Consider the following 20793-nt stretch of genomic DNA (forward strand, 5'->3'; position numbering starts at 1 on the left):
ATGAGGTTTGATTGATTCTATGGGGTGTGATTGATTCTATAATTAGTCCTTGTAAATATAAGAATATTTAGTTTCCTTTATAATAGGATTTTTTTTCTTTTATATAAGATGTAATTGTATCTATATATAGCACCTGATTGGGAGAAGATAATTCAATTCATAATTCATATTATTCATAGAAACCATGATCTGACATGGTATCAGAGCTGAAAAAAGATGTGGTTGTAATTTTCTAAGATAACCAAAGGACAGATGTCCTAGTCTCCGGTGCCATAACCATATATTTGCTCGAGATTTGTCTTCGCTACTAGTTTGATTTGCCGGAATGAATTTTGGTCTCATATTTTCTGTCAACTCCAAGTAGTAGAGTTTGTTCTGTCTAACACCATAACCAAGAATCTTTCGAGTTAGAATGTCCTAAAAAATACAAAATGAGGGCCAAAAAGTCATAGTGCAAGCAAGAGTGGAGGTAATTTGGCTAACAGACAAAAGATTATACTCAAGGGATGGAACAACAAGGACAATATCTAATGTGAGAGTATTAGATAAGATGACAGATCCCTCTCCAGTAATAGGAGAGGTACTACCATTAGCTGTGGAGATAACAAATTGAGAAGAGGGGAGAATGGAATGCAACTGACCGAAGTCCCTTGTCATATGATCCGATGCACCTATATCAATAATCCAAGTACTGTTCTTAGAAGTTGCAGAGAATACAAATGCCTTACCAACAATACCTGGATGGACAACGTTTGCTGTAGGTTGCGATTGGTCTTCTTCCGTAGATGTCACCATAACTTTCCCTACAATCTTCTTTCCAGGTTTCTTTATGAAGTCCCACCACTCAGGATAGCCAATGACTTCATAACATTGTTGTTTCGAATGACCTATTTTACCACAATGAGTACATACCAGGCCACCAGACTTTCCAGTTTTTCGATGAGGCAGACAACGATCCTTGTTGAGTTTGGTTAGCCAGCATAGCCGAACTCTCAGAGATTGAACGAGAGCCTCCCATTGTCTGTCTCTATTGATATTCTCTCCTGAAATATGCATACGAGCTCTCCAAATCGAGTTTTGGATTTTTTCGTAAGATTTCTCCACGGACCTTATCAAATTCGGAGTCAAGTCCACTTAGAAAAATATGAACTTGAAGCCTAGCCATCGTGGAATGCAACTGGACCACCCCTTCAACTGTTCCTTCTTGAGAAATAGACCTGTGATCGATTTCCTAGAAAATAGCAACAAGTTCATTATAGTACGTTGATAATGGCCGACCATGTTGCGTGGTAGAAAATGATCTTTAATTTAATTCAAAGATACAGGTTTTGTCCAATCCATCATAGAAAGTTTTCGATACGGCCTCCCATATCTCCTTGGCTGTGGGGAGACGAATAAATCGCTGCATCAGCGACGGACTCATTGAGTCAATAAGCCAACTCTTCACTTTGTGATTTTCGATAATCCATGTTCCAAGATTGGGATCTCCGGGTGCAGGTTTTTTCGCTTCTCCGGTGAGATATCCTGTTTTGTTACGAGCGCCAATACGCATTTCCATGAGTTGAGACCATAATGAGTAATTGGTCTCATCCAGTGTGATGCTGGTAGTAAACACAGAATTGTCTTGGTGGACAATAATCTGTGGTGCTGGTGCTGGAGTTGGTTCGGTTGCTGCGCTTGTGATGATTGCCATCGCACTCACAGCAGATTTACGGTGGTGACTCTGGTGTCGTACACTCCCAAGGTTACGGCCTTCGTTTAGGACCGTCGGATGAAGAAGATGACCGACGTAAAGAGTAAGGAGAGCTTGATCGTCTTGTCGATGGAGAAAGTAATGGATACAACATCCTTGGAGTGGCCGACGAAGCGATCGGAATATGCGCTCCTTAGAATCAAACCCACTCTGATACGTGAAAGTACAATTACTGATCTGACACGTGAAAGTGAGAAATCCATAAGGAGAGCTTGATCGTCTTGTCGATGGAGAAAGCAATGGATACAACGTCCTTGGAGTGGCCGATGAAGCGATCGGAATACGAGCTTTAGAATCGAACCCGCTCTGATACGTGGAAGCACAATTACTGATTTGACACGTGCAACGGATTCAACGTCCTTGGAGTGGCCGACGAAGCGATCAGAATACGAGCTTCATAATTCATATTATTCATAGAAACCATGATCTGACACATGGAAGTGAGAAATCAAATATGTATCCTATAGTAGTAGGAAGTACAATGACTTTAGCCATGATCTTGTAATTTATTAAATGCATACAAAAAAGGTCAACTAATTTTAGATTCTATGCCAATAGGAAGTACAATTACTTTAGCCATGATTTTGTTATTTATGACATACATACGCAAAAGCTTAACTACTTTTAGGTTCTATATTAATAGGAAGTACAATGACTTTAGCCATGATCTTGTAATTTATGGAATGCATCCACAGCGACTCAACTATTTTTAGGTTCTCCTTATTTTTTATTATTTTAATTAAAATATGTTTCTTTTGTCTTATTCTATTTTAATTCAAATAGATTTTCACTTGCCATGAAATTTAGTACATTTTTTCACATAGATTTTTGCATTCTAATATATCATAGTAAATCTAAAATCATTTGTCTTGCTTTTACTTTGTTAAAATTCTTTATAAAATAAACCTCGATAGAAGAGTGTAAAAACATAGATAGGAAGAAAGTAGAAGAACTCTTAGGTTTCCTACAAACATATGAACTACACTTTAAGATCCCTTCTAGAGCAAAAAAACTAATCATCCTTAAAACATCACATAGGCATTCACATAAACTTGAAGCTATAAAAAATGAAAGTGATAGTAATGTTGAGGATGATGATGAGGATTTCGAAAGAAAATTCAAGAAATAATTGAGTAGAGGAAAGAGTTATGACAAGAGGGTCAAAACGGTTGAGAATCGAAAAGGAAAATCTGTTAAACTACCTAAATAAGTCTAATGTTACAACTGTGAGGGTTATGTGTTGGGGGATTGCGGAAGCACACAAAGATGAATTTATGATAGCAATCCAATAGTACCGAGCAAACACAAAGAAAACATAACGATTTAACATAGAAAAATCTTTTCGGAAAAAATACCATGATACAAAACAACAAATGATCATTATGAAAGTAGAAATTACAAAGTAAAGAGCTAACCCAATTTGAACAACCTCGAATATCACCCTTGCTACACCCTTTGAAACCCTTGGACAATTTAGAAACCCTATAATCTACTTGATACACTCCCAATTCCGATTGTACTCTAATATATAGGCTTTAGAGGAAGCACAATCAAAATAGGATACAAATCCTGCAAATTCATAGTTCTACGAAAATCTATGCGGAATTTGTCGATGGCATTAAACACTCATCAATGACATTGAAACCATGTCGATGGCATCGAAATAACACCTTAATTGTCCAGAGACAAAACATGATTTTCTAGAAATTCTCGATGACATCAAACACTCATCAATTGCATCGAAAAGGTGCCCAGTTCGTCCAGTGACCAGCTGAAAAAAATTTGAAAAATATCGATGGGATCAAGAACTATTCAATGCCATCGAAGGTGACATCAAACAATCTATCAATTGCATCGACAGGCCTTGTAATAAACTTGATTTAAGACATCTATTACAACATTATGGACATCTTGCCACCGATTGCGTTAGCAAAATAAGATCAAAAGGCAATGCTATGGTGGTAATATGGGATGATACAGAGGAGTTCAAATCCAATTTAGGAGATTCCTCTAGTGATGAAGACCTTGGATGTAATGACCCAAGATTTTGGTGTGCGTGCATACACGTGCATGCGTGCACATTGCATTTATCTAATCATACATGCATAAATCTGTCCATTCATCCATGCATTCATATGTATGCGCATCAACAAATTTTTGCAAGGAGTGACCATTAATATGTGTGATAGATCTAGTTACTTTTAGCCATCGATTTTATAATTAATGAATATATGACTTTATGTATATATAAATAAATATATGTATGTATATGTTCACTTTTGCCTCTACTGCACGCAAAATTGACCGTTCATTTGTAATTTCACCCAATCCTAACTATTAAACATGCATTAAACTCGCTCAACCATCCACTGTTCATTTGACGGGCCATACGATTGATCTCTTTATATACCACTTTTACCTTTCTATTCATGAAAATAACCATAGATTCAATTATAGTTGTTATTAGGCCTCAACCATCTGATTAATCTACTTTTATTTTATTATATAGCCGTACGTCCCACTCATATCCTCAAAAAACGTAATCTAAACCTCAAAGTAAACCGTCCATATCATGGCTCATGAGGTGCACATAGAACCTAGTGGTCAATTTTCACATAAGATATCGACAAACATTTTTTTTTTTTTTTACTATGGATAGCGCAATCCATTAAAACTCACTGGGATCACCATCTAGGATCATGTGTCACCTTTGAACTCGGTGGATAGAGCACGCCAAGCTTAGGTAGGACACTAAGCCTTGTCCCAATCGGACTGTCCAATTTTGAGATACGTGTGATGAAAATCTCGTGTGCAAAGGAGTAGGGAGAAAATCGACATGACTTTGTACATTTACGTTCTCTCAACAACTACCCTTCCTTTTAAACAAATAGATAAGTAAATACCTAAAGTCTTGAATCACCCTCAACCGAATTATTAGTGAAACTTATCCAAGAAAAAGTATTGTTGCGTAACTGGGAAACCCTCATTATCCAAGTCAATCCAAACTATTAGTATACGTTCCTTCACGGAATCTCAATTGTACAAGTTCGCACACCTACAACCATCACTCTATGATCAACAATAAACCCATCTGGATCATCCTTCAACATACATGGCCCTCTAAATGTCATCAAAAGTCCAGCTGTCTTACCTTGATGTAAACCATCCATCCAATGAACCCTAAGTTTCAACAGTGGGCAAATCTCTATCCACCTTTTTGCACCATGAAGCCAATCTAAGTTTTGGATCTACCTGATTTTTTAACCCATATACTAACATAATCTTATAGTTTAGATGGATGGTGTGGATTTATCACAGATATCTAAGTGTGGGGCCACTTACCAACATATCTCAGAATAAAATAAAATAAAATTTTAGTGCAACGTGCGCTGCATGCGACACACGTTACCGTAAAACTAGGAGAGTCCCCAATTTCCTCTCTCATTCAAACTCCCCTCCTTCCTTTTCCATCGTTCTTCATTGGCAGGACCCGCCAAGCAATCCAAGCCGCTTACCATAAGCTCATAAAGATTTTAATGGTAAACGTTTAACCCCACTATTTCCAGTCTTGTGGCCACCTAAATTCCAAATCTGCCTTACCTTTAGAATCATGTAATATTACTACCCGACAAAGCAGATGAATGGAGTAGATTCTTCACAAACATCATGGTGGACCCTACTAAATAAATAAATAAATAACAACCCAGGTACCCAACGACATGTACAATGCATGATGCCAAATCTCACTCTCCAACTCCACCTCTTATCCTTGACAGTTTTGGATGCAGGAGATCCGCCTACGTATGGTAATCATTTTCTTGAATTGTGGAAACCATACCGTTCACAACCAATCGATCTAAACCGTTTACTTTTTAACATTCACCTAAACCATACGATGACAAAGCAATTCCTACCGTTCATCTCACAAACCCAACTTAACAAATTTGAGCCATCCATCCTCAAGTCCCATTCAGACGCTGGAGTGGTGAAATCAGGAAATCATGACAGTCCAAGACAATCCAAAATCGTCCATCATCAGAATCTATTTCATCCATCCATTAAACCACTACCGTTAATTTTGCCAACCCTCATGATAACCATCTAACACAAACATACTCGAGATCCTTTGACCATCACAACCATCCACCCAACCCCTCATTAATCTGGACTATCCATGGACAAGACCTCTTAGACATATACCAAATGTGTCATGTACGTCTACCTACACTAAGTCATTTCACATGTGTGCTAAGAATACAAATACTGTATGTGGTAATCACGTTGGAGACTGGAAGGTGTGAATAGATGGAGTCCAGAGAGTTGTGGTGTGAGAAGAATGTTTTGTATGGCATCGCATGTGACGTCAGGGAATGGGAAGTGGAATTCTACCGTGAGTGTAGAGAGGAGGCTTGGGGTTGAGACGTGAATGGCTCTGAGAGTGAGAGAGAAAAAAAAAAGGAAAATAGAGAAGGGTAGTGCATACTAAGCAGGAGTCAGGTCCGATTGTGGGTTGAGTTCGTGGCAAATGCGTCAGGTGCGAGTTCAGACCGATGCTCTAATAGGTGGGTGATTCTCCTCCACTTGTGAACTTTCTGATTTTATGTATTTTCTGAAATTTATTTTGAGATAATGACTTTGATTAATATTTCCAAATTCATTTATACTTGATATTTACTTTTCCGAATTTTAGTAATTACTGAATCTGATTAACTTGTAGATTAGATCATAATATCTTTTATTTCTGTCAGGTGTTAAGATTTAGACCATAAATCTGAGTTAGAGTAACTAATCTAAATTAGTTGGTTTAGAATAAATACTAACTAAATTTATTTCAAAAGTTAGGTTAAAAAAATAATAATTTTACTAAGTTTGTATTCTAATTTAGAAGTTTTAGAATGCCTCTTGTCAAGATTAAATTAAATCGTTATAAGTCTAAATTTTAAACATTTAGGGATTAATATGATATAATTTAGATGATTAGTTAAATTATTTAAATGAAAATCTTAACCCGATATTAAATCAAACTTTTAATTCGTACTAATTTAAACTCTGATTTTAAAAAAATCTAAATATGAGGTCCACATAAATATTTTTTTTTATAAATTATAGAAATTAGAATTTAGAATGAAATAATTAGTTTATATCCGTACATAATTAGTTAGATAAATAAAAATATGATTTTAGGATATCCACGATATTTCAACATTCTCCAGGGGTATCTATAAAAAAATTTCCAGCACTATTATAAAAAATAGTTTGATGTTTCAGTAAATTTCAAGAATTGAATTTTAATGGCATCGGATTTCTACACGTTTTGTATAGAACTTGCATTGTTGTATGGAGATTTGAACAATTAAATCGTTTTGCTACTGATTTTGGAATAATTCATGACATACATTCATCTCTTCTGATTATGGAATTGTGGAAAAAGAAAAGAAAAGAAAGAAATGATAGTGGTATCAACAAGTAGGGCAATTGTGTCCCTTGGGTGAAAGACCCTAAAGCAAGCAAGTAAGGCAATCGCATCCCTTCGGTGAGAGACCCTAAAGCTAGCAACTAGGGCAATTGTGTCCCTTGGGCGAAAGACCTTAGAACCTGTTGGATCCTTTGGAGTCTCCTTTATGTATGATGTATGAGTACAATTGTGTGCGTGGACATTCGTCGGAGGTACAACTGGAGCAGTAGTTTGACTAGCTAACGTATAAATGGGTACCTCACTAAAGGTACCGGTGTGTGGACGTTAATGCAACGTGGTCATACACTTGGGTACGGTGTTGTAAGATGTGATGTTTATTTAATTTTATTATTGAATTCATGAAAGTGTGGCATTCAGTACGTCTTTACGATTCTATCATTGCATTCATGTCATATTTAATATTCAATATTTTGATTCGTGTTTTGAAATTCAAGAAAGTACTTTTATTATTTATTTGTTTGATAAGATCCCATGAGCCGTTATGCTCACACCCACAATAATAATGTTTCAGGGCTCAGAGTTTAATCGGAGCAAAGTAGAGCGAAGATCTAACCATCGACTTAGTTGTAGTTATATCTCTATTATATTTCGAAAAAAAATGTATAGCAAAAATTCAGAGGTGAGTCTAGATTGATAGTGTATACATTGTATTGGATGAATTTTGTGTATTGTAATGATTTTTTTATTATTTAAATGTGGTTGTGAATGTTTAAATATTAAATCATGACCTAGAATTTGGAGTCGGGTCAGGTCAACTCGGGTATCGAATTTCAGGACGTGACATTAGCCACTTACGTATTTTAATGGCCTTCACCACGATGTCCCTTTATAGAGATCTGAGAGACCATAACACCTTGGATAGGTGACCTTGGAAGGTCCCTATGTACTGAATTGAAAATAAGAGGATTTCAACCTCATTAATGTGCTCTATATTTAAATCAGAGGATTTCAACCTCATTAGTGAGCACCATAGGAAAATCTGAGGACCTAGCCTTATCTTATGCTTAATTGGTAAATTCAAATATTATAGCCTCATTTGTATTGATAGTTTAAGCTTTAAAGTTGATGAATTTTGCTATAGAATGTTTTTAGCTTAGACTATTATTGGTCATTCTTAATTCGATTGATATATCTTGTGAACGACCATAATAAGCATGCTCAATGTTTTAATGTTTATATGTACCATTTAATCCCCTGTTAGTATGTGCCTTGTAATTGATAAATCTATAACTTATAGAGTTATCCCATGCTATTTTTTTATAGGTATATTTATTGGAACTAACTCTTTGTTAAATACTAACAAAAAGGAGGAGAAAGATTAACTCCCATCAAAATAATGAATTCTGTTTTACATGGTTTGTTTGTTGTTGTAGGAATTGATAAGATAGGGGGAGCAATGCAATTGTTACATGTCTTGTTGTATTGAATTATAAATCATTTATATTTGACATATAATATTTTGAGTTGTTTTGGTATGTCATTGGTATGGACCGTGATATATTCTAGGTTAGGTTTTTGTCACACAATTGACAATGGAGGAGATTGTTAGTACATTGATTTGTGCACCTTATTTATCAATCATGTGAGTCCATGTGTCATGTAGTCGGTTGAGCCCTTAGAAGTTGAAGACCGAAAACATAAGTGGAGGTGGAGTATCAAGGAGCAAAGAACATGTATATGAGGTGTTATGGTGACCCGAACCGTTGACCCAAAACAACATAAACCTCTAGATGATCTTAACCCTAATAAGCAAACTTTTTATTGATCATCCATAGATTGGCTTTAGAGGTCCTGAGTTGTTAGAAAATCTACACAATGTCTACAACCTTCGGTCCCATTGAAACTACTTTCAGTTTGACAGAAATCGGCTAGAACAGGACAGCATGCTGTGGCAGAATTTCAGGTAATTCGATTGCAATTGAGTGACACATTTGGTCTCACCGAAGACCATGTTTAGTACGAACGAAAGTGCCCAAGTTTGTCTTTCGACTTTCCTGTCTAATTCGGTGCGACCGAAGACAAGCAATTTCTGTCCATTTTTTTACTGCTAAAACTTGATTCATTTATATAGAAGATCCGGTCTTTGTGCATTTCGATGGGTTTTGGTGCAATATAAGTTAAGTGATTCCATGATCATATCCCTCATCCCAAGCCACTAAACTAATGAGTTTTAAGTTATTTTCTTTGAGATTAACACTCTAATGAGAATTCTAACATTTACTTTGAAGATATATTTGAACTCTACCATTTTTTAGAGTTAGACCAAACCTCTATAGGTATATCCTTATCTAAATCCTCTAGTAGACTCATCTAAGTGACTCCCTTAAAATTATAACATTCCCACTTGTTGTAAGAGAATTCACAAACCTCCCATTACCTTGGTCACCGCAACGGAGCATCGTATGCAAGGTGTTTAATCCTAGAGCTAAAGCATTTGCGATGCATCAGTATCATAATCAGAGGATAAGGGGAGCTGATTGAAGTACGGGTAGGGGTGTATGACTCAGCTCGGCCAGTAGCTGACCCCAGCTCGAACTCGACTCGACTCGGTCCTCGAGCCTGACTGGCCAGCTCGGCTTGGTTTGGTCAGCAGCTCGGGCCAGTTTGAGCTGAGTTCGAGCCAAAATCGAGCCTCTATGGCATTTTCACAAACATATGCAGTGCACTTTTAATTTCTCACTGTATGTAAAACAACACCAGTTGTTTACAACTATTTCATCAAACACCTTATAGGTAACATCGAAATCAAGGAAAATGGTATTTATTTCATATACATACCTTCCTTGCCACTAGCCGACACTTCGTTGAGTCATTTCATCAAACATTTGGTGAGAAACATCAATATCAAAGTAATCGAGTCATCGAACTAGTTCGATCCGAGTTCAATTCGAGTTACGGCTCAAGTCGAACTCGAACTCGGTTCGAAATTTTTTCGAGCTAAAAAAAATTAGCTCGACTCGGCTCGAACTCAGCTTTGAACTGAGTCGAATCAAGCCTTTTTGAGTCGAGTCGAGCGAGCTAACTGAGCTAACTTGGTAAATGTACACCCCTAAGTATGAGAGAACATCGATCAAGCAGCCTAGGAAGGCTTGAGCTAAGGACCGACCTGAGTTGAGTCGAGATCGGTCCAACTTAGACTCGGCTTGAATTTTTTTGAGCTCCCAAAAATGAGCTCGACTTAGCCCAAACCTAATTTCGAGTCAAGTCGAGTCGAACTTTATCAAGCCGAGTTGAGTCGAGCTTTATCCATGTATATATAGCTCACCTAATTACCACTCTAGTTACATGCCTTGAACCATGCCGATCCAACAATGCATAGCACTCCTTTAAGCAATTGGACAAGATAACGAACAAATTTGATGGTCGCTCCACACATCCATGCCTTGGTTCACTTTCGTGTAATTCAAAATCACTAGCCCAATACATTTTTTTAAAGCTTGGATGGAGAGGCCCACTTTTCCATCATAGCTAGATATTCATGTCCTGCATGAACCTTTCTTCCTTGTGCATGCTAGCTTTCCCTTTAACATGAAGTTTCTTCTTTTGATTGAGCCTTTAAATTTAAATGCTATGTTTCACATGAATAAAAGGGCAAAAGTGGTCGTGCATATCCGTGTGTACGTGCATATAGGAGACCGTATGGAAGACACGATAACACCCCCATCACGTGGTACATGCCTTTACAATCACAATCCAATGACTGGACTCAACCTCATGTGTTCAAGATCCAGTCCGTTCATCATGTATGGTAATAAATACGCCTTAGTGCTAAAGTTATATTGACCCATTCATTAGGTGAGCCACATTGTCATGCGAAAGATTGGATACTTTACAAAGCAACGGTTCATGTTCAACATCTACATGTGGCCCTCATAACGAGTGGATCAGATTGTCCAGATCTTGGGATGAAAGGCTTGGATCAACACGCGTGTTGAAACTTAAATGTAGACCCTGTATAAGTTTTTATAAGCCATCCAATACTTTTGCATAAGACCAGAAGATAAAATATAGTATGTGGATTGTCCACTATGATGTTTTCAAATTGTCCAACATTTATTATATCTTTTATATAGAGAAAAGATAGATATAAGTGTATCTAGTCATCTGAGCCATTAAAATCACGAGTCCCATCAAACAATCCTAATTATGCATGTTTGGGTATATCAAAATGGATAGTTAATATTAAAATAGTAATTAATCAAAATTCAACGGATAAAATCAGTGGTTGAGATCCTCCAATCAATGCGATTTATGACCATCCAAAATGGAGATGTGCACTTTCAAGATAATATGGAATCGTGATTACCTAAGGGCCTGTTTGATTTTCCAAGCATCTGGTAAATACACTGTAAGTGAGTAATAATTACTTCACTCGGTAATTACAGCATTGTTATCAATGCTTGGTTTGACACATACTTTTTTGAGCTCTAAATCCTAGGAGACTGAAATATATGTGGGGCCCACCATGATGTCTGTGTCTTATCCACACCGTCCATCTGTTATGCCAGCTGAATTTAGGTCTTGACAAAAAAAATGAGGCTGATACAAAGCTCAAGTGTGCCACACCACAAGATTTAGAGAATCGAAATCGGTGCTACGGTTTCCTTTAGTGTGGCCAACATGGATCAGGCTCTTTTTTTGGCTCATGCTTAAAATGTTACGCTAAAACTGATGGATGGCTCAGACATATCAAATATATCATGGTGGGGCCCAGAAATTTAAACCAGTCCTTTTGACTCCGTTTTCAAGATAGAAATGCAAGTGCATTTTCAAACTAAGTAGTAATTACTATTTTCCACTGCATTTACATGCGATTTGGAAAATCAAACAGGCCTTTAAAGAAAGAAAAAAAAAGAAAGAAAGAAAGTTGGATGTAATAAATACCTGTGATTTTCAATCATATTGCCCATCCACGGATGGACCCCACATGGATGATACGATGATCTGGACCATCTGTCGGTTTTTGGCTACCGTGGATGACATTCAGTACGAAAATCGCTTCAAACAGACGATCTTAGCCATCCAACAAAAGGACATTTCTTCACTGAATGGGGATCACTTATCATATCCGTATTTAACCGTCCATTTGAAGTCCACTGTTCAAGACAAGTAATATACAATTACTTTGGACGGTGGCCAAACCATGTAAGGGCCCACCCAATGGACAGCCCTGATCCTATTAATAAATCTGACTGTGAAAGGATATGTACCTACAGCTGTACATTACAGCTATACATGCTATAGATGGTCACATAGGGCCCGAATCCACTGCAACACGTTTCACGCACAGCGTAAAACACCTAATCTTGTGGGCCCCACCATAACGTATATGTAAAATCTAATCCGTCCATCAGGTTCTGTCCTCGATTCTATTCTGTGGACCAAAAAATAAGAAATATCCACAATTCAGGTGGGCCAAACCATAGGGAACAATGGGAATGGGTTGACAACCATAGGTTTGTGTGTGGGGCCACCATGCTGTACATCCTTCATCAAACCGTTAATAAGATGTAACCAACCTATTATGAAGAGAAAATACAAAAATCAACCTGATAAAAATATGAGGTGGACCACACCGTGTGAACTAAGAGGTTTAGGAGCAGTTTTACATTGTTCCCATTGGTGTGGCCCATCACAGAATTTTATGGAACTTATCTTTTGTATATACGGTTCAGTTAATCTCTCTCACCTGATGTACAGAGTAGATTTACATATAAAATACGGTGGACCCCACAGAGCTTGGCTATGTAAAACAGGTGCCACAAATGATTCGGGTCCGACTTCAAAGCGACAATGTACATCCTTACACGCCTGTAAAACTCATTTTTCTCACCAAAGCTTTTCTCCAATGGCGGAAGATGAAGAATCCGACCCGATGAAGATATCCGAATCAGTGAATCGGGTCATCAACGAGCTAAAAGAGCTGTGGTCCATGGCGCTGCCAATCACAGCCATGAACTTAGTCATATATATCCGAGCCATGCTCTCAGTCTTCTGTTTAGGACGGCTTGGAAGCTTAGAACTCGCTGGTGGAGCCTTCGCAATCGGTTTCACAAACATCACCGGGTACTCAGTCCTCTTTGGACTCGCATCCGGACTCGAACCCGTTTGCAGCCAAGCATACGGGTCCAAGAACTGGGACCTGATTACCCTCTCCTTACATCGAATGGTCGTGATCTTACTCATTACAAGCCTACCCATCAGCCTCTTATGGTTAAATATCAAGAAGATCATGGTTTTGGTGGGCCAGGATCATGAAATCATGGCAATCGCAGCCACTTACTGTATGTACTCTCTACCTGATCTGGTGATTAATGCATTTTTACAACCAGTTAGAGTGTATCTACGATCACAAGGTGTGACGAAGCCGATGATGTATTGTGCTGTGATTGCTCTGATCTTTGATGTCCCACTCAATGTACTGCTGGTGTTTGTTTTGAAATGGGGTGTGCCAGGTGTGGCTATTGCTGCTATGTTGAGTAATCTCAACATGGTATTGTTTTTGGTTGGATATCTACAGTTTTCAAAGGTCTGTGAGCCTACGTGGAGGGGTTGGTCAATCGTGGCCGTTCATCAGTTGTGGCCACTGTTGGAACTGGCGGTTCCCAGTTGTTTTGGGATATGCTTGGAGTGGTGGTGTTATGAAATCTTGACCGTTCTTTCAGGTTACTTGCCTAATCCTAGAGTAGCTGTGGCTACTACGGCCATCTTGATGCAGACAACCAATCTCATGTATACAGTGTCCATGGCCTTGGGGTCATGTGCTTCTACAAGGGTAAGAATTCAAGAGGTTTGGGTTCATCTTTCAGTTATTAAGATATCGTCCATCTGGTGGACCCCACTAAGTTGGATGGCTACAATTTTGAGTTTATTTTATTAATTTATTTTTTGGGTCACACTTTATGAATGGTTTGGATTGCCTAAAGGTTGCCCCACCCTAAGAAATGGAGGCTGGGCCCACAACTCGGGCTGTCCATAACCCAGAAAAACTCAAAACAAGAGGCAAGACTGTTCAGCTCTGTTGCTTGTCCATCCATCATGGCCCCATGCAGCAGTGCATATAGATAATCTGGACCATCCAGATGTGGGGCCCTGGATGGGCAGCTGGGGCGGGTGGCTCGGCTTTAGATTGAATTTTTGGCCAGACTTAGCTTAGGTCTTTTTAATCAGGCCCAACTTCATGTGCAGATGTGTTATGGTTCAACATATCCCTTGGTTGGGCAACACATACATTTTACTCATGATTGTCTATAAATAGTAAATTTTATCTATTGTAAGTCACATTTTTAGGGAGTTTGAGTTGGAGTTTTGAGTATGAAACTTCTTTTTAGGTTTGATATCACTAGGATTGTAAATTTGTTTTTCATCATTAATCAATTTATTTCAAATTATTAGAAATTATTTTCTATTTTCTGCCCGCATGGATTCAAGGAATTTCTATTGAGTACAGAAAAACTCCATGGATTCAGAGTAGTTATCCTTGAGGAAGACGGGTGATCGACATCATCATCATCACCTTCTTCCCTGCGTCACAAATGCTCCACATTCAACTAGGAAAATTGAGGATTCAGATAGTCCAACAGGAATGATCTTTGTACACAAACCAATCAACAGTGGGACCCACTTGATGGATGGTCCGAATCATTGGACCATACAACCACATGGGAGGGAAAATATGAAAAAACTCCAAATGTAATTTCTTCCAATTTGACATCTTCAGTTTAGCTATTCTCATTTTTCATGTGAAAGTTGTGATCAGGTGGGGAACGAACTAGGAGCAGGAAATCCAGACAAGGCCAGGCTCGCAACGATGGTTGCATTCGGATGCGCATTCTTGATCGGAATCTTCAACGTGGTATGGACGACTGTCTTTAGACGACGATGGGCGATTATATTCACAAATGATGCTCCAGTGCTGGCATTGGCAGCATCTGTGATGCCGATTGTGGGGTTATGTGAGCTTGGGAATGGCCCACAAACAACTGGCTGTGGGGTCCTGCGAGGGACGGCCCGCCCTGCAATTGGCGTGCGCATTAATCTCGCTTGCTTCTATGTTCTTGGCATACCACTAGCCATTGTGCTCACATTTTGGATCAAGGTGGGATACATAGGAATTTGGTTTGGGCTATTGACAGCTGAGATCATGTGTGCACTTTCGATTATGTTTGTGGTGATGATGAAGACAGATTGGGAGGTTGAGGCCCACCGAGCTAAGAAGCTTGCTAACGTTGAGATGGGTGATCATTCTAGTAGTACTGTTAGGGAGCTTGATGAAATAGAAAGAAATAGTCTTTTGGTTAGTGATGATGATTTTTAAATCTATGTATTTATGTATGTTTTCCTTTGGATTTGAATTCTATAGGCTCACCACCCATTTCAATTCTACACTATCTTCAGTTACTCAATTCATAGAAGTGTAGCCTTTTATAATGGATGGTCCTTGCTTCAAGGATCTCCTACTTAGATGGGACAATCCTAATCGTTGGAAAGGGGGCCTTGAAATAAATGGTTTAGAAAAGAAACACCCTCAGTCCACATTCAACTGGGAAAAAACTAGCCAATGATTGAACGGCTGGATCTTCCAATGTGGGAGATTTGGGGACATGGACCATCCACAGTGAGGCCCATCAGATGAATAATCTGGATCATGGTGCCCGCTTCCACAAACTAAAACTATTTAAGATACTGTATATAGTTAGATTGAGGATCATACAATTACTGACTAAAAAGTCCTGCATAAAATTAGAGCTGTACATGAGTCTAGTTAGCTCAGTTAGCTTGCTCGACTTGACTTGGAAAAGCTCGACTCACCTCAGCTCGAAATTGAATTCGGACTGAGTTGAGATGGTTTTTGGAACTCGAAAAAATTTCAAGCCAAGTTTGAGCTTGCCCGAGCCTGACTTGACTCGCCCGAACCTCAACTTGAATCAACTCGGATCGAATCAGCTCGATGACTTGGTTATTTTTATCTTAATGCTGCTCACCAAGTGTTTGATGAAATGACTCAACGGAGCGTTGTTTCAGTTCTTCATAGAATCGGCTGGTGGCGAGGAAGGAATGGATACGAAACAAATCACTAAAAAAAATTTATACTATAGGACTACCCCTCATATCTTGTTTTTTATGTTGCTCGCTGAGTATTTGATAAAATATTACTCGTAAAGTGTTGTTTCTGTTTTGCATTCTGTGAGAGATTGAAGATGCAGTATATGTGTTTGAGAAAATGTTGCACAGGCTCGAATTCAGCTTTAACTGGCCCAAGCTGCTGACCGAACCAAGCCGAGCTGGCCAATCATGCTCGAAGACCGATCCAAGCCAAGTTTTAGCTGGGGTTAGCTGCTGGCTGAGTCAAGCCAAGTTGTGCCAAGCTCGACTTGGTTCAACTCGTGTACAGCTCTATGTATAATCTTCTATTGCAAAGAGAAAACTCACTCGTTTGAGTCAACCCAATGTGGCACGTGACTCAAACCCGCCCTATTTCCAGGGTTCGAAAGGCTTTCTAAATAAAGTGATCTACATATATAATCCAAGCATACCAAATAGTCAACACATGTAGATAATAAGAATTACAAGATTTACGATATGATTTTACTAATTCAACTAACATGGCAAATCAGATTTTAAAACTATTAGAATGTGACTCTCTTAAGTGTGGAATTTAGAAAAAAGCTCAAATTCCCTGCATTTAAGTCCAAATTACTATCAATCAATTACACCTAGGTTAAGTTCTAATTCACATTCCATAGTAAGATGGCATAAATCTAAACTGTTTGCAGACCATATAATGATATCATACTCAGCATAAACAGCAAACAAGAACTCATGAAGATCTGCACACACAGCTGGAGGTCATGATGTATTCTGGGGAGAAAACAAAGGAAAAACAACAAAATCTACCTTGTAAACTTACATGGCCGAATAAGCTTACGTGGGTTCTCAGCTGTGGACTGGTAATTGAATAGTGTAGGCAATGCACAGAACAAGCAGCTTCTTTCCGCTGCGACATGGATGAAGTACTTATCTACTGGGTGCATATCCACAGCACCCAACATCAGAAATAGCATTTAGTCTTAAAACACAGCAATGTAGCTTTGTTGCCCACAACTTAGTGATGATATTAAGTAATTTGTACATGGAGGTGTGTCATTCTGAAAAAAAAAAGAAGTACACATGTCAAACACAGGGTAGCTGGTAAACCCAACGAGCCAACACATTGACATGAATATATGGTGATCTTAAAAAGGGAATTTTATAAAATAGTACCTCATTAATATGATATTCACAAATCCACTCCGTCCATCAGTTTTTTAAGACCATAGGATTCTAAAGATCATGCAACCATAGTAAATGGTGAGAACGCAAACACCGACGGATTTCAACCGTCAGGAATGTCAAAATGGGTCACAAATAGATGGAAATGTTCCCGTGGATTGAGTATAGCAACGGACCAAATCCGTTGCCAACTAGGAATGGATTAGTAACAAATTAATTGTCACAAATCCTGTAGAGTCCCACGAGAGCATATGCGTTACCGTGGGGACCACCTTGATGATGTGTGTTATATCCACGCTGGCCATCTATTTCTACATCCCAATTTAGTACGGATTACCAAAAATTATGCGGATCCAAATCTCAGGTGGACCACACCATAAGAAACAGTGGTAATTTAGTGCCCCCCCATTAAAAAATAAAAAGGGCTTACGTAAGGTTTGAGCAATGTTTATTTGCAATCCAACCTGTTGATAATGTTAAAAAGATCTAGATGAAAGGAAATTAAAAAGATTAGAATGATATAAAACTTTTGTTGCATGCAAAAGGGTTTTTAATGGTTATTCTCATTATTTTGATTGGCATGGCCCACCTGAGATTTGGATCTTCTTATGATTTGGGATCAAGTCCTAAAATACGATGGAAAAATATATGGACGGTGTGGATATGCTAAAAATACATCAACGTGGCCCTACATGGGAGTTACATTGGTAATAGCTAATCCGCTCCCTGAGAGTACTCTCTCTCTCTCTCTCTCTCTCTCTCTCTCTGGACTCTGAGAGCATCTCCTTAACTTGGAGGCAACCTGAACAGGAGCATCTCCTTAGCTCGGAGGCTACCCCAACAGGTCTTTTCTTGCAATCGATTGATTTTGCTCCAACTCACCATCTCTTTCTAGAAAAGGGGAAGGCGACAATGTGTACACAATGATAATCAGGTTAAATGGCAGATCTGTTATGGATCTATTGCTTATTTGGTACAGAGGTGTTATAGATTTATTGTTTGTTTGGTATAGATCTGTTGTCTGTCATGAATCTATCATTGTATTTGCTATGGTTCTTGTATAGATTTGTTGGTGCATCTGTCATGAATATGTTACTGTTGAAATTTTGTGAATTGTCTACTAAGCTATGTGCATAAGCTTGACGAAACTTAGAATTATGGCTAAGTCCCAGAGAGGGGGTGATTAGGACCACTTTAAAATTTTTTGCCTAATTATCTAATTTACCAATTAAAACTAATAAGGCAAACTAACACTAAAGTTTCCAAGCCAAGTAAGTTCACTCACATATACTACAAATAATGTACAAATGAAGTAACTAGTCTATAGAAATAGTGAGGTTGTGTGTGCTTACAAATTAAGTGTATAACATACAATCCAATTCAAGTATTCATATAATTTAACTAATCAAACACATAGGCATGAATAGAATTGTGCTCAAATGACAATCACAAACATAAGCATATATACTGGTTCTATGTCCCTACTCCACTCCTAGTGGACACACTCTTCTCGAGTATACCGGTATTTACTATCTTAGGAGTTTTTAATACGTTCGCCCCTAACCTTTATAGCCCTACATAATGACCTAAATGTACGAACGCTCCCGTGTTAAAGGAAAATATTTTTATCCGTGTTGGTGGCTCTTGTAAGAAACTTTAGTTGGTTTTCTATCGACAAAGCAATAACCACTAGCAGTCATAATCTAAGGCTTTATGTTTTTCTCATGCCTGAGGCTCCCATGAAGACTAATATGTATGCACTCCCATGAAGACTAACACGTATGCACCTGCATCCAGTGCTTGCAGTCCTAATGTAAGGTCCTATATATGCATCCGCCAGAGGTTCCCCATGAAGACTAATACATACACAATCGTGTCCGGTGATTTTAATTATACATGAGAGCCTAGGTCCTATACAAAAACCTATTTGAGTTTGAGTCACAAACTTTACACTCAATTCTATATAAGGAAAGAGCATGAATTAATTATACAATTGACAACTTACTTGTCGGATTAAGCCACGATGATGAGTCATCTTAATATGCTTCTTTAATGCTATCTCATGCTTGAATCCGTTTCTTAATTGCCCCAGCCCAATCGTTGATGTCGATGTTTCAGCTCATATGATCAATCGCCTTACATATGATGCCCCTATGAGGTGACGAAGGTGGTGGGAGGATGGTGTAATCTCGTACAACTAATCACATTACTATTTTGGCATACTATCATAGCTCTACTCTAGCATTAATACGGCTAGAAAAGACTTAAAAGCCTCACCCTCTAAGGAAACAAGTTACATGGTTAAGAGTTTTAAAATAGTCTAAATTTATTTTTTATTTTTTTCCAACATCTATTTACAATGAGTGCAATATATATGAAAACGAGTGACATGATCAAAAGTTCGAATTGTCTAAATCCAAGATTATTATTATTATTATTATGGTGATATCCCTTCCATCCATGATGAGTCGCATGATATAACTTGTTTTTATAACATAAACATAACCAAAGATTCAAAAAATGCCATTAAACTACTAATGAAAATTGAATGGGACCTTCACAAGTACCTTTACGTCGTCCATCCTTTTGTATAATAGTGACCCATTCAATTATTGGATGGGCCATTCATCATTTCCCCAAACCCTACCCAACCTAGACACTAGGCCAAAATTTTCAGCCCAAGCCCCAGGCCTCAAGCCAAGTTTAGGGAACCTAGCCTTGGCCTTGCAAGATTCGGCCTCCATGACTAGTTTGGGTTACCAAGCCCATTGTAATACTTTTGTATAAAAGAGATTAGTTACCTTAAACCATGCCAATCCAACAATGCATGTCACTTCTCTAGGCAATCAAACACAATGATAAACAAATATAATCATCGTTCCACATCTCTACATGGTAGGCACCCTTTGGCTTATCTTCACCTCGATTTTCTCTTTTAAGTGTGTGCTTTGAGATAAGTAACCCCATGCATTTTATGAGCTTGATTCCCTTGCCCAAAACCCATCTTAATTCCGTGGACTTTTCTTCCTTGCATATATTAGCTTTCTTTTTAAAATCATGAATCCTATCAAAAATATCACGCGTACAAAATCCAGTCCTTTCATCATATATGGCAATAAATATGCCGTATATTTATTGGATGGTTCACAAAATATAAGTACTGGTCCACATTCAACATCTACATATTGCCCACATAATGAGTGGATCGTCCAAATTTTGGAAGTGTGTTGGGAATAGTAGCCAACTAATGAACGGCTTGGATCTCCAACATGTGTGGGAAATTTAAATGTGA

The 20793-nt window shown here is 38.3% G+C and overlaps 1 protein-coding gene across 1 annotated transcript; it reads left to right on the plus strand.

Annotated features, from left to right (window-relative positions):
• The first annotated feature begins 13077 nt into the window (after positions 1-13077).
• LOC131230263 (protein DETOXIFICATION 54-like) lies at positions 13078-15582 on the plus strand. The gene is made up of 2 exons (XM_058226097.1): positions 13078-14004; positions 14989-15582. The coding sequence occupies exons 1-2, from the start codon at positions 13078-13080 to the stop codon at positions 15544-15546; spliced, it is 1485 nt and encodes a 494-aa protein (XP_058082080.1). The 3' UTR covers positions 15547-15582.
• The last annotated feature ends 5211 nt before the right edge of the window (positions 15583-20793 follow it).

The sequence above is a fragment of the Magnolia sinica genome, chromosome 2, assembly GCF_029962835.1.
Source record: "Magnolia sinica isolate HGM2019 chromosome 2, MsV1, whole genome shotgun sequence".
Classification (NCBI taxonomy): Eukaryota; Viridiplantae; Streptophyta; class Magnoliopsida; order Magnoliales; family Magnoliaceae; genus Magnolia; species Magnolia sinica.

What these genes read in the sequence shown, in the direction of transcription:
- LOC131230263 (XM_058226097.1), top strand. Translation starts at nt 13,078, where the DNA reads ATGGCGGAAGATGAAGAATCCGACCCGATGAAGATATCCGAATCAGTG. An exon ending in GGTCATGTGCTTCTACAAGG is followed by an intron (nt 14,005 to 14,988) that starts GTAAGAATTCAA and finishes AGTTGTGATCAG; the next exon opens with GTGGGGAACGAACTAGGAGC.